The 14,698-nt window shown below is 41.5% G+C and overlaps 1 protein-coding gene across 1 annotated transcript; it reads right to left on the bottom strand.

Annotated features, from left to right (window-relative positions):
• Positions 1–5,656: 5,656 nt before the first annotated feature.
• LTO1 (LTO1 maturation factor of ABCE1) lies at positions 5,657–13,055 on the bottom strand. The gene is made up of 5 exons (XM_051622590.1): positions 12,966–13,055; positions 12,269–12,374; positions 9,616–9,686; positions 8,501–8,618; positions 5,657–8,144 (listed from the first exon to the last, which is right to left on the bottom strand). Exons 1-5 carry the CDS (start codon positions 13,046–13,048, stop codon positions 8,076–8,078), a joined length of 447 nt encoding a protein of 148 aa, XP_051478550.1. The 5' UTR covers positions 13,049–13,055; the 3' UTR covers positions 5,657–8,075.
• Between the last annotated feature and the right edge of the window lie 1,643 nt (positions 13,056–14,698).

The raw sequence follows: 14,698 nt of genomic DNA, 5'->3' as shown, positions 1-14,698 counted from the left end.
TGCCTTCACTCCTGCATGATAGTGCTCAGTAGAGTCGAATAAGTATATGCAAATGTTTGTGGAAAACACAAGTGTTTGTGGAAACACAAGTGTTCTTTCATCTATGCACAACTTTCCAATCACCTAAATGTAGCTCTCCATGTTTTTAAAACCCTTTGTAAATCTACTTAAGGTGTTTTCAGGGATCTCTTCCCACTTCTCCCATGCTTCTACTGAAAGATAATTTAAAGCAAATCACAAGCCAAAGCTTCCTGAAGAAGTCTCTCCACGTTGTTCTCTAAGACAATTTGTTTCTTTCTCATTAGTTTGAGAAAAAAATGATGCTACTGGATTTTTGTGAAGCTTCTCCTCATCTAAGACAATCTAGAAGAGGAGCAAGACATGCAACTATAATGGGCTAGATCCTCAACACATAGTTCTAACAATGTACCTACCTAACTGTGCTGAAATTGTTCTCCATCTTAATCAGATGTTCTGAATATGACACAGAAAATTATGCCAGAAGTCCATGTCATTTTAGGCTTGCAGTGCACTTGACTAACTGCACCACAACCCAGGTCTCCTCAATAAGGAGGCATAACTGCAGACATAACCTCTAGGTCTGCTTTAAAGTGACATACTATTATACCAAGCCTTAGTTGCAAATAGTCATTTGGTTTTACTTGTATTTCACAAACTGTCAAGTGCTTATTAACAATAACTTCTGTATGTGTGTTTTTGAAAGGGGTCTCGAAAAAATTCCATGTCTGCACATACATTGCAGGGGAAAAAAAAAAAAGCCAAGTTTGGAGAACAATGTAGGCATGTGTTTTTAAACTACTGTTCGTGCAGTCTGGTCAGGACTGTGTGACACAGTATACAGTGTTTTGTCATCCAAGGAATGTCTTTGATCAAGAGTTTATGCAAGAAGGAAAAAAAAGCCATGAAACCCTAATCCGTTCCCACAGTCCAGTAAACGTGAGCTGGACAAACAGTGGACAATAGCAGTAAAGCTTGCTGCTGGAACAATAGCTGCAACTAAAAAAATTAAAGGGTTGCTGACTCACAGTTCCTACAATCAAGAAAGATTCCATGCGGTGTTGATTATTCCCCAGAATCCTGAAGATGCTGAGGATTAAAAAATGTCATTATTGTTACATTGAACTCAAGCAGCAAAATGTGCTGCTAAACAATCAGAAAGACACTGACAAATACTGATGTTGGTTCTGTCTAGAGCAGAGTTGGGATGCACAGACTGAATAATCAATCTTCTTGCTGCCTAAACATTTTACTAAAAATAAACTCTGCAATTTTTCTATCAAAAAATACCACTTTAATTCTGCCAGTCAGTATGCCACTATGTCAGATGCCATCCATACAAATTCTGCACAACTACAACCAGTTCCTCAAATTGATTTCTCAAACAAAACAATTTGTTTGAGAAACAAAAATGTCTCTAACAATTTCTCAAAACAAAAGCTATGTGCTGTTTCTGACACCTATTCAGAATTCTTCTGCAGGCAGTTTTGCCATGCCAAAAAGAGATACACAGAAGGATATATTATTGGTGAATTATATATGAAATACAAGAGAACAATTAAAACCACCACAGAGCAAGCCACTTCTGAATCAAGTGGCACTATAGGTTGTTTTTTTTTACTTTCATATACTTCATGAGAATGAACAGGTAAAACTTCATGTTAATGAAGATTTCCAAAGTTGCCTATGTTGGATTTGTTTCTGAGAAGTTTACTGACCATGTTTCCCTTCTGCATAGCATTACCTCATTTGGTACAGCTCTATGTATGTTCAGGAGCTGCAAACTACTGCAAGAATCCTAGGATGAAAACTGCTGCAAGAATGTAATTATTCCACTTAGGGAATAGACACCCCTGTGATTAAGGCAGGAATATTCATGGTGTGATGCCAAAGAGATATTCAAGTTGGCTACTAAAGAACTAATTCTATAAGCAGTGTTAAAACAAAGCTTATTTGGGTATTTAACAGCACTGTACATCAGCTAGATCAGTGCCTTGTTCTAACACAGGGATGCTCTGCCTGCTGTGTTAAGCTGGCTTTCATTTCAGCCCAGGTATCACCCCATTGCACAGTGCAGCCTAGACAATCCCCAAGAATCCAAGGGCTCCCAGATCCCTCCTTGTCTCTGCTAAGGAAACCATTATTTTCAAGTCTGAGTGCATGAGTTCTAGACTCAGAAGACTGGTTTTTGTTATTAACATCAATAGAGGCTGAGCTGGTTCTGCAGTTCCAAACAGTGGGACACACTGAAGCACTTCTGTACCAGATTGCTCTGTTGGGCCTTTGTATGTCAATCCTAGACACCAAAACTTGAAATGGGAAACTTGCCACGGAACTCATTTCACACCCCCCAAATCTCCATTTTCTCTGGAGATACATACATTTCTGTGGTAATGTGTACTGTCATAACTTTATCCATTAAATAAACAACTCTGGCAGACTGTAAAATGAGAATCTTCATGGTTACTTGCCAAACAGTGGAAGCTGAAGTTTTAGGCTGTAATTAGACCAGAGCCCATTGCCATAAGAAGTTGCAACTGGCAATATTCAAAAGGCACTAACATTCATACTGAGCAACATCAAGAATATGAAGAACCATAACATCAGTAGAAGTATTAAACCTTTTATTTCAAACCAAAGCCTTTCTCTTGAAGAAGATCAGGATGAGACACAGTATCACATACACATTTCTCTATCTGCCTGATCCAGCTTTGTCATAACCTTCTCTGAAGTGCCGTGAACAAACTCCCCTCAGAAATAGAGATTCTAATCCAGAGGAACTTCAGATAATTCTAATATTCCAGCAGATGTCAAACTATACCCTTAAGATCATTAGGCACACCAGCACTCTGTCAAAAATGCTGCTACCATCACAGAACCTGTTTAAGAAACTACCCTGACAGGGAGTCTTATCCTTGCCTTGCTTTCCCACACCTTTATCTCCAGAAAATGTCATGTTAGTATCATCAATATTCTCTTTCAAGCACACAACACTACCAAGTAATTACAGGACACTACAGAAAAACCCCACAAGCATTCAAACAAGCCACCCAGGAAGAAAGCACCCACTTTTATTTGAGAATAAACTGAATAGAACTAGAAAAGAATCACAGATTATTGAATCAGAACTTGAAACAGAAGGTTGCATCTAATAAAATATACAGCTTTGGCACCTTGTGAGTAAAGAAATGAATAAATGTAAGATCCAGGTCTGTAGCTGCATGATTTTTATACATAAAAATACCAAGCTTAATGTTATTTTCTTGTGTACCTTAATATGGAGATAGGTATTAAAACTCTACACTGAAAAAGGACTCCAAAATGGATGTAGAAGCATGCTGAACAAGAAGATGTCAACAGAATAGGTTTTATGGATTTAAAACTTTGATAATTTGGATTATTTTATCTCCTTCTGGGGGGTAAGTCCTATCTTAAAAGGGTATCAGTTCTTACTCTACAGCACAGTAGAGTAGTAGGGTGCAGACTGACTTTGGACAGACAGATCTCCCTTTGTTCCAATCAAGGAAGCTGTGTTTACAGCCAAAGTGTAAATCAGCATCCATTGATACATCACAGGGCTCAAACTCTCTCTTGCACCTCTTCAAAAATCAAAACCTATATATTTATAAACTTTGGAATTGATCTACTGAAAAACTGAACCTAAACTTTATCTCAATGTAATCTATTTTAAAGTAATCAATGAAAATGTGCTACCGTTGTAGAAACCCAAAGACATAGACCAGAAGGTGTACTCACCAAAAATAATCCTACAAAAATACAGTGTTTAACCCAGTCTTTGTTCTTCTTCTTCTAAATTATATATATACAGCTAACAACATGAGTTTATGCAGGTTCTATGTGCACACTAGAACACACTATTGCTTCTGGATTTCATACCTCAATAGCAATTTAGAACAAAACCTCACATAACCAAACAAGCATGGCAAAATGAGAAGTCAGACTTTCCTTACACATCCACAGGTAAAATATCATAACCTTGTTTCAGAAAAACATAACAGGATTTGAATGAGCCAGATGGCTCCTACAGGGTTGATTTTTAAACACACCCAGATCTTTTTTCTAATTTATTTCACTCATTTCTCTTGGCTACACATGCTCATTCAAAGCTGAGACTGGTCCCCTTCACATTACAATTTAGAACAAAAAAAAAAAGATGCTGTTTAATGAAGCTAGAACAAGTGCTTTATTTATGGATTTTACTAGAAAGCTTTAACCAACTCCATCCTATTTATTTTTTTTTTACTGTACTGACCTAGTACAATGACACAGTTAACCTCCCAAGTCAGATTTACATGTTCTAGAGATGGCTGATTTGCTATTAGCAGCTGATTATCCAGATGGCAGTGGATCAGCATGCAGCTCTGCAGGGAATGAATGCACTGTTGGCAGAGTGTACTTTTTTCTGCTGATGCCTCAAAACTCACTATTTCTTGTATTCATCATGTATCATAGAAAGAAAAATTACAAGTCTCCTGGACTGCAGTGACTCCAGAACACTAGCAGTAATTAGCTTTCTATCCACCTTTTAATAAAACTCTGTAGTCTACGACTTCAACTGAGATGATCATGAAGATTCAAAACAAGCTAGAACGCAGCCCAGGCAAGTCAGACATTTATAAGTTAAATGTTTCAAGCATTCCTCCCTATCTACTGTGCAATAACTAGAGGTGGTGAATACAGACATGTATTTTTAAGTCTTAGCAACTTGATTAATTCTGGCAAAAAAAAATCCTATCTCAACTGTTCTTCCCAGGTCAAATACTTCTGCAAAATTTCAAACCTGTTTGATGATACAGCACAGAGCCACAATCTCTATGTCCCACTTTATTAATGGCCAATATTATAATCTGCAAGATTGTGGGGTTTTTCCCCCCATATCTTTTTCACCCAGTCTTTAAGGCAATACTTAAGTTGCACAGTCAAGCATTCAAAGCAGGCAATGTCTGAATGACCGTGCTCCATCAAAGCTTTATTCAGCCTCTCTGTGGACAGATCTTCTGATAGAGTCTTTAATTACAGTGCAACACTTGCTGCCACCAGAGTCCTGACCATTCAAGACACAGGATGAATAAAGCAGGGTTTGAAACTAATGAAGCCATTTATATGAACTTGTCTTCATTTGTTACCATTACAGGAAAGGTGCTGAGAGAACCCATATGCTTCTATCTCACCAAATCCAATACTGGTTTTCAAAATTTTGATAGACTTTTTTTTTTTCCCCAGTAGCATTCTAGTTGGCCTAAGCACACTCCTTTCACAGGTGTTTGCTAACTGCAATGTTCCTCATTTTCTAGGTGACTGATCTGAGAAACAGGCAAAAAAATAAACATGCAAAAAAGCCAGGTACTTGTAGCCACTCCTGACGTTGACAAGAAGAATATTCTGATGTCTTCAAGTACTCAAAATTATTTGTAATGAGTCACATTAAACATCTCACATGGTTAAGGCAAATCAGTATTCTTGGGGTTTAACTCCTTCGCTGTAAATAAAGTATAAAAAACCTGCTGTGGAGATTCCCCAGTTACAGCCCCCAACATCACAGAAAACCCCACAACTCAGTTCAGAAAACAGGTTAGAACGTTGGCACCAAAGGAAGTACATGACTACAAAGCCAACAGAATTTTAAACTGTACCTCATTTAATAAACACCATCAGGACACGAGACAGAAGATATTCAGAAAAATACAGACTCCAGGAAAAAGAGACTCCATTGGTACATATGGAGCTAAATGAAAGACCTAACAGGCAACCCTGAATTTGGCATATCCCAGCTGGAATACAATCTTTAGGGTTAAATATGTACATATATACATATATAAAGAATATAGTCTAATAATGTACATTTGTTATAAAGGAAATTAAAAGTAATACAAGAAAATCAGCCACCAAACCAGTTTTCAAAATAACAGTCATTAAATGCTTGATCTGCTAAGATCCTTTCTCTCTTTGGTAGAACAAAAAGAATTTGGTTTTGGATACAATCTCCAGAGCAGCACTTTGCACATTCTACACAGATCTTACACATTCTAGTAATCAAATGCTTCACAGATACTTTGATGCCTTCCCTTGCTTTTACATACATTTTTGTAAATCACATACAAAGATTCCAAAAAAGGCCACACTTTAAAACATGAATACTTAAACCTCCAGCAATTGTATCTTCGTCCTATCATTCAGAAGAACAACAAACCTGCCTTTTTTAGACCAAGATCCAGGGGGAGTTTATTTAAAGCATTATTTGTGGGTTAAAAAGAGAGGGTCAATCACAGATGAACACGTAGTACCTTTCATTACTTTGAAGTAAACAGGTAAAATACTTTGATTTGCAAAACCAAACTGGTTTGTGGATGCAGAGACAACTTTTTCAAGTTGGGATTTCTCTGAAGTGATGATGGAGTTTAATCAGCTTTTTCTTTTCCCTAGCATGTAATCTTTCTGGTTTGTGCCTATCTATGTACTGAGATTACAGGATACACTATTTTGTTTTGCTTCTATTTTCAGGTACTTGCATTTTGGTGCTTGTTCTGGTTCCCAGTGGTTTAGCTGCCTAACAATTAGAATCCAACTGCACTCAAACTGCCCTAAACGAAGAGATCATCAACGCTGTCATGTCCCTTCCAAGGTCTCCCAGTGAGGAAACAACTACAAATGAAGCCTACCTCAGTATTCCTTTATTTCAGAGAAATACACACCATTTGTTGAGCTGTCTCATGTGTACAGATGTTCTGTACTGTTTTAACAACTTTTAACTATAAATATTTGTGAACTCTTATGATCTGTTTCTTACCCGATACAACGACCTCCTCCACTAGATGGCCCTGACACTCACTATGTGTGTCAAAGCTGTTTGAACACTTAAACCATTTAAGATCATTAAAGAAACACAAAAACGTGCACCAGCAACCAAAAAAACAAAGCCTCTGATATTGGCATACTCAGGAAACACAGATTATTTTGAAATAAATGGATACCTATGGTCTAGATGGCACGAAGCAGTGCTGGTGAAGGGTCTGGCAGTATTAAAACATGTCCTTCCCCTAAGCTGGCTTGCTCTGCACAGTGGCCAAATCTCTCCTCATGTCATGTAGACTTAGCCAGACATGCATGTGCTACAACTGAGGAAAGGTCTTCTAGAATTCAGTATATAACTGTATTACAAATGGTGGGCAAAGCCACCTAGCAGCCCAGCCAAAAAACATGCTCCAGGTAAAATAACTGACTGTATTTCTCTTGAACTAGCCCAGCTGAATCCATCCAGCTGTCTGCATCCATTCTTTGGAATGAGAATAAAGAGTGTATTTTCAAGACTGGAAAATAAAGAGCTATTCCTTGATAAAAAGCTCTAATAAATACAGTACATCAGTATCACAGCTCTTCTGGTAGTCATGTTTTTATCACCAATCACTTAAATTTGGTTTTTGGGGGGTTGTTGGGTTTTTCCCCCCACACTGGATCAGTCTGCAGAACTAGTGGAAAGTGCAAATTCCATGTTCTGAGTTGCAGCTGCTTTCTGAGCAGGTCTCTTAACCCTTCTCCTTCACATTCTGACACCATTTGTCAGGCTACTCTCTACCCACAAAAATGTTTCTCACTGCAAAGTCTGCAGGCAATTCATTATGTTTTACTTTCCTTCACCTACAGTATCTACACATTGTGTAAACTGAATGATCTGCACTCACAGATTTTTAAATAACATACACCCTTTCAATAGGGAGACTTTGCAAATGCCTATGTTTTCATTGTGAGGAATTCATCTATCAGTGCAAGGCTAGTGAGGGATTAAAGCAACTATTTCCCAAGTTTACACACTGGTATTTCAGTGATCCTAAATAAAATCTGGAGATAATAAAAGTTAAATTACATTTGAGAAGTACTATTGCAAGGTCAGTGCTCATTTCCCTTTCCCCTTTGAAATTTAGCACCTCTCCACTATTTTGGTTTTGTTTAAGTTAAGAGTAGATAAACACTCTTCCAGTTATCTGGGGATTTTAAATGTTTCTTCCTTGGTCATCCATGCTTATCTTCATCTGTTACATTCAAAATGTTAGTGAAGATCTTTCAGTACCAATTCTAAAACCAGACTGAACATTTAGCATTGAACAAACCTAAAAAAGAATACACAAAAGTGTTTCAAAGTGTCTTTTTTTCCAAGAAGACTGTTCAACAAAACTCCTCAATCCTCCATTTCTCTTCTTCTGGAACCACCTTTAATTCATTGTCAAATAATATTTTCAATTTTCCTTTTAAAAGATATTTGGCTTTCATTTTGCATTCACTACTGGTTGGAGAATTTTCAACTATCAAGTACTTTCACTTAACTCACTTCAAGTATTTTTTACCATTATAAAAAGAGCACAACAGTTGCTCTGCACAAATACTGTAGTTTGAGTGGGTTTAGAGACTAAATATTTCCAGAAACTAATATTCTTTTGTGCTAAAGTAACAACTTAATCCTACAAACCTGTTTAAATTTTCCTCTGATTTTTTCCAGATCTTCTTGCAGCTTATCATAAGTGGGGTCCTCATATGGGAATTTCTGAATCATCCCTATTAATGAATCCAGAGCCCTCATCTTTTTGCTAAAAAAATAAAGTAAAATAAAAAATAAATAATTTTTTAAAATCAAATCAAAACTGAAAGACCAATGAGCCTAGTACATTTTTTTCAATCTGTCAGTAGGACAATTATACTAATACACATAATTATTCAGAGCATAGACCCAGCCCTCCATCCCTCTTTAATTCAACTTCTCCCATCGAGCAAACTGAGAGTGAGCATTTGATACTTATTCAAGCCATAATCAGAAATCAAGCTGTAGCACAATTGACAAAGTCAAGGTTTCCCTTTTAACCTCCTTGCCAAAAGTTGAGAAATACTCAAGAATCTTCAGAAATATTGATTAGATGACTGAGCAAAATAAAGACATGCAATAAAAAAGCTCAGCAGAACACGTATCAGAATGGCTGACAATGTGGTGGCAATTATGTCAGATTAATTAATCAGAACTAGACAGGAAAAAAAAATTACAGAGAAAGTAAGTCATGGAAACATGTAGATTGGAAGGGACAGCAGGAGGTAGGTCCAGTCCACCTTCTGTGGAAGCTGGACTAGCTGCAAAGCTACACAAGGTTGCTCAGGGCTATCTCCAAAGAGGTTTTTAAAATCTGCTAAGACAGAGGTTCCAGAGTCTCTCTGGACAACTTGTCCCAGCCCTTTGCTGCCTGCACTGGAAAGGACCTTCTCCTTATGCTCCATTAGACCTTGTTTCAAGTTGTGAAAGTTGCCTATTTCCCTTTCACTGTGCACTTCTGCAAGGAACATGACTCCATCTTTTCTAGAACTTCCCCCTTATGTGGTACAACAAGGTATCTTCCTTTTCTTCTGCAGGCTGAAGACACCAAGTTCCACTGTCCTCTTTGCAGTATCATATGGTCCAGCAGGATACCCTCCTGGTGGTCCCCTGCTCACCTTTTTTCTGTCTTTCACCATTTCTTTATAGTGGGAAAGAGGCAAAACTGGGCAGCATAATTTGAAACAGGATTAGAAGTAAATATACCTTTTTTTTTTTCACCTTACCTGCTCTTTTCATCTGTGCATTTCTGGAGCAGACAGTGCCATGTCAGTGCAAAGCCCAGGTAGCAGCCAATCTGGGAATGTAGCAGAATGTCACCAGGGGAAAAAATATCCATGTAGTATATATATAGTCAAACAAAAATAAAGCACTACATTGTATCTCTTTCTTCAGGAAACAAGTATGTTTCTATGCTGGGAAGTCCAATGCATTACAGTAGGATAAATGAGGGCTGAGTTCCACAGTACAAGAGTCAGGAAACTTGTTAGAAAACAAAGTATTTAAGACCTTTGGGTATTTGTTTTTACAGCTCTACGTCAGTTTAAGCAGCCCACACACAGCCCTACAAAAAGGTGCATCAGGTGGGCTCAGGGAGCTCCCAAGTCACCCAAAAAAGGAAAACACTCTTTTTTCTGAGTTAATACACAAACAAGTTTACCAGTTTAATTTAAAAGGGGTGCATGGAATCAGAAAGAAGCACGTGGAGCTGACTAAGCCAGCCTTACTGCCAGAACTTCTCACGACAACTTTGGACACCAAATGAAACAGGAATGTAGGTAAGTTCTTGAATGCACCAACTGGGTAAGTCAGCTGGAGTCTCCCTTTCAGAAGTGACTCAGCATTCACAGAAAAACAACACAGACATCTGGAACAAAAGTTATCTGACTTGGAAAACTAAGTCCAAAGTTACAGCCTAATCCCACTCTGGTCCATAAACTGCACGTGCATACTCCTGTCACCTAAACTTACACAACACTGTTGGATGTGTAGGCTCCTGTAGCCTGCAAACCACTTCAGAGTGGGAGTGTTTGATATTTCCAGTCTTTTGTTGGCTATAATTGTTAAAGTACATGGTGGAGCTTCTTCTTAAGGGTGAAACATGGGTTTGGGACTTAACAACCCACCAAGTGCTCAAGCACATTTGAAGTGAGGCTTCCAGTTAATTTTTCACTGGCAGATACTCAATCTGCAGGGCCCCAAACTGCTTAAGGACTAAAAGTAAATGGACATAACTGAGAGATGCAGCAGTTGCCACTGTGGTGAACACAAGCTGCTATGGTAAAACACACCTGGCCCCTGCACACTTAGCCACTGACTTGCTCAGCTTAAGTAGGACTGTTCCACCACAGGAGTGCAGTGCCAGTCTCCTGCTGGAGCCCAAGCAGATGCTGCATCTAAGCCTGACTGAGGGACGTGCCCCAAACCAGATACACTTTAATTATAACGTATTTAATTGGCTATCAAAGGCCAATACCAGATCAGCACCATAATTTTGCCCAAGACACAAAAAAGACTGACAGCTCCAAGATTACCCAAGTCACTCTTTCTCTCACTTAAGATGACTCACTGCCTGCAATCCTCCTGTCCTCTGCAGCTTCCCAAAGAGAAACAGGTGGTGGGACCCTGGCCCAGGTTGCCCAGGGAAGCTGTGGCTGCCCCATCCCTGGAAGTGTTGAAGGGCAGGTTGGATGGGGCTTGGAGCAACCTGGGCTGGTGGGAGGTGTCCCTGCCCATGTAGAGGGTTGGAACTAATGACCTTTAAGTCACTTCCAACCCAAACTATTCTATAATTCTATTATTATGGTCTGTCTAGGATCATTGGTACAAAACTGTCCAGCTTCGGAGGCTGCTGTTTAACATTCTCACCTTGGAACTACACAGTTGTAGCTTAAGTTGGAAAACATTCCATCACTGCACATCTCTCCATCACACCCAAATGCAGACCAGAATTTTAAAATCATCATCCTTTCAGAATTTAACAGTTTACCTTCTCCATTTCAAAATGGCTTCATGCCATTGCTACTGTTCTTTCTGAAGGCAGTTCACTTTCTGACACCTGATAACACCAAAAGGGCAAATTGCCAAATTACCCAAAGGCTTCAACAAATCAAACAGACTTAAGATTTGTGGTGCTGGACTTGAAGTAAGGCCTGCCATGAATCCTGGAACACAGCTTCCCATCAAAGCTGAAAAAAATCCAGTCCAGGTCCAAAAATACTGTAACTACATTGTACAGCACTGAACACACACTGAGCTGAAGTCAGACACGTGAGACACCTCAAGTCACCACACCACCTTTTCACTTCCAGTCCTTTCATTTCTAGAAGGCTTTTTGATCCAGGCATGCACAGAAGTGCCTCCATGAGCCAAAAGAATAACAGTGCCTCAAACCTCAACCTCGACTGTTATTAGCAACAACAAAGAGTGCAACAGACTCACTCAGAATTGTCCCTTCATGGTTCTCCACCCAAAGTGTCTCAATGTTCTGTGTTTTTCCCTAGTGCTGAGCCACAGAAAATGGCACAGGGGAGCTTTTCACCACCATTTTGGGTTCCAAAAATAAATGCACAGGCCATCTTTTTTTTTTCTCTGAGCAAGCTTGTCTGATTTTTGTCTCTTACTGTCCTCTCTTTCAGAAAAAACAAGTAATTGAAAGCTCGTAGAGGAAATAAGCTCAGAAGCACCAAACCATCTATTTAACTTTTCAAATAAAAATACCACCTCTAAGCCAGTTTCAAGGGCCCTCTTAGACACACACAAAGCAGTGTAACACAGCAAGCCTCAGATCAATATATCAGACCTTGCCCAACAGCTTCTGTGTTACAATAATTTCCTAGTGACAAAAACATTGTGATTCTGAATCATTTTCCCATTTACCTCAGAGCCAATCTTGGCACCATGGAGTGATCCATACCTCCTTCCCTCAACAACTCCAGCTTGACTGCCTTCAGCATACCCCTCCTGATACCCCTCACCATGAAACCTGGGAAGAGAGAACAACTACTTTTACCATTATTTTCATTCCACACCAAGCTCACGCTGCACACCAGCAGCTCACAGCAACAAAACCAGTCTGTATCTTCTCTGAAATGCAACTGTATTTAGAGATATCACATAACACTGATGTGAAAAAAGATGCCGTTATGAACAGTGCCCTCTACAAGAACAGCTTACAATCACTTGCCAACAACCCGCTCTGCAAAACAGCTCAGCACTTCCACAAGAACAAGGCAGAGAACTCCCAAGCTCCCAACTCCCGGTCCAGTTTCCAGACGGTGGAAGAGCTGAGATGAAACGGTCGCTCAGTAAGAGCAAAGAGGAGACATTTTCCTCGCCCTTCTCCGTCCTCGCCCCTTCCCAGGGCTCACAACGCGCCTTTTTACCCCTCACTTCTCCCGCCTCAGACCCTCCTGCCGGCTGTGAAAGCCCAGGCCCAAGCCCAGGCCCAAGCCCGGGCCTCCCCTCCCACCCCGCGGGCGGACACCTACCCACAGCTCGCCAAGAGCCCCGCCCGACACCCCTAGCCCCGCCAGGTCCCCGAGCGCCCACCAAGGCTCCTCTCACCAGCCCCCACCTCTCCTCGGCCATCACGATCTCGTCGAACAGATCCGGGCTGGGAGACGCGGCCGCCGCCGCCATCGCGCGGCCGCGGGGCATGCCGGGAAAGGACGGCAAGCCAGAGGAGCCGCGGCCGCCGCCGCTCAGTGCGCATGCGCATAAGTACCCTCCCGGGCTCTAGTGGAGGGGGCGTGGCCTCACAGAACAGAGCCACGCCCCCTAAGTGAGGCCACGCCCCCAGCGGGGGAGGGGGGGCTCGGGGTTGCGCGGCGCATGCGCAGCAGGGGGCGCCCAAGTGCCATGGGGGACAGCGCTGGGGGGGGGGGGCGGGAATAGAGGGGAAAACGGGTCAGTTCGGGTGTTTTCCCCAGGAAAGCGCCAGGAGGTGCAACGGCGGGGAGCGGAGTTACGGACGAGGAGTTCTTCCCCAGCCTCTCTCCCTGGGCGCTGCTCCCCTTCCAGCCCGGGAGCTGGAATCGGGGAATTGCTGTGGTTGGAAAAGACCTTCTGGGATCATCGGGTCCCGGCACTTAACCCAGCACTGCCGAGTCCACACAACCGTGTCCCCCAGCACCACACATCTGCACGGCTTTTCAGCCCCCCCCACCGCCTGGGCCAGGGCCTGGCAGCCCTCGTGGGGAAGAAATTATTCCCAATATCCAGTCTGGACCTCTCCTTGAGGCCCTTTTTCCCTTGTTCTCTCTCTTGTTAACCCGGGAAAAAGAAACCCGGGGAGCAAGGAGGTCTCCCCTCAGCCTCCTGGTCTCTGAACACCCCCCTGGCTCGGCTGCTCCTGGTGAGGTGCAAAGGACAGGCTGTCAGAGGCTCCTTTCCAGCCCCACGAGTCCTGGGCTCTGACCCCAGGCAGCCTTGGGGCTCAACCTGAGACATCCCTGGTTTTCAGTCTCTGTGTTTTTGTTGCACCTCCCCAAAGCCTAAACATCTTCTGCTGCAAACACCCAAGCCAAAAACTTCAGCGAGCCGTTCCAGGCTGCTTTATTAAAACCCCTCTTTGTTGTTACAGATGCACCCTGGTAAAAGAAAATATTATGCTTATTTACAAGCATCTGCTTTCACGTTCATGCACAACTGTTGTTTTCTGGATGCTTCATGCAAACCTGGCTCTGGGCCTGTTATCCTCTGAATCAAACACAGGAGGGCAGATGACTGGAAAAGACAGCTTTAACATCCAGATACCGGTCTAAAGGAAAAAAAACAACAAACAAGCAACAACAAACTGCATTAGAATGAAAAGAAAGTCATGCTACCAAAGGTTTAGCTAACTGGATGCAGCAATCAACAGCTCATTTAAGATGCTCCATTACAGCAGGCTTTCCTGATTTATGCAGAGTGACTGCAGGCAGCTGGGCAGCTCGTTTTCAGCATTAATTAAAAGTGTAGCTATCACTGGATCTCACGTGGAAGCACTGAAGGTTTGCCAGGTGTGAAGAGCTGCCTGCTCTACAACCACACAGTCACAGGCAAACGCATCTTGTTCACCGATGGCAAGGGAAATACGAGGAGTCTTGGACGGTCTCCTCTAAGCTAATAGCTAGAATTGAAACCTTTGTAGGTTAATGAAAAACAAGGTGTTTTTTTTTTAATCTCAGTAGATGGTGGAATTGAGGAAAAATGCTGAAAATATAATAATGGCCTGGCCAGGAGACTACAAAACATTGGGCTCGTTCTGGCATATCTTCAACAATCAGGCTCGTCCAAGAGGGCTCCTGATAAACTTGCTGTGTGCCT

This window comes from Apus apus, chromosome 5 (assembly GCF_020740795.1).
Source record: "Apus apus isolate bApuApu2 chromosome 5, bApuApu2.pri.cur, whole genome shotgun sequence".
Lineage (NCBI taxonomy): Eukaryota > Metazoa > Chordata > Aves > Apodiformes > Apodidae > Apus > Apus apus.
The sequence above is the reverse complement of the archived record's forward strand: the minus strand, read 5'-3'. Positions and strand labels throughout refer to the sequence as shown.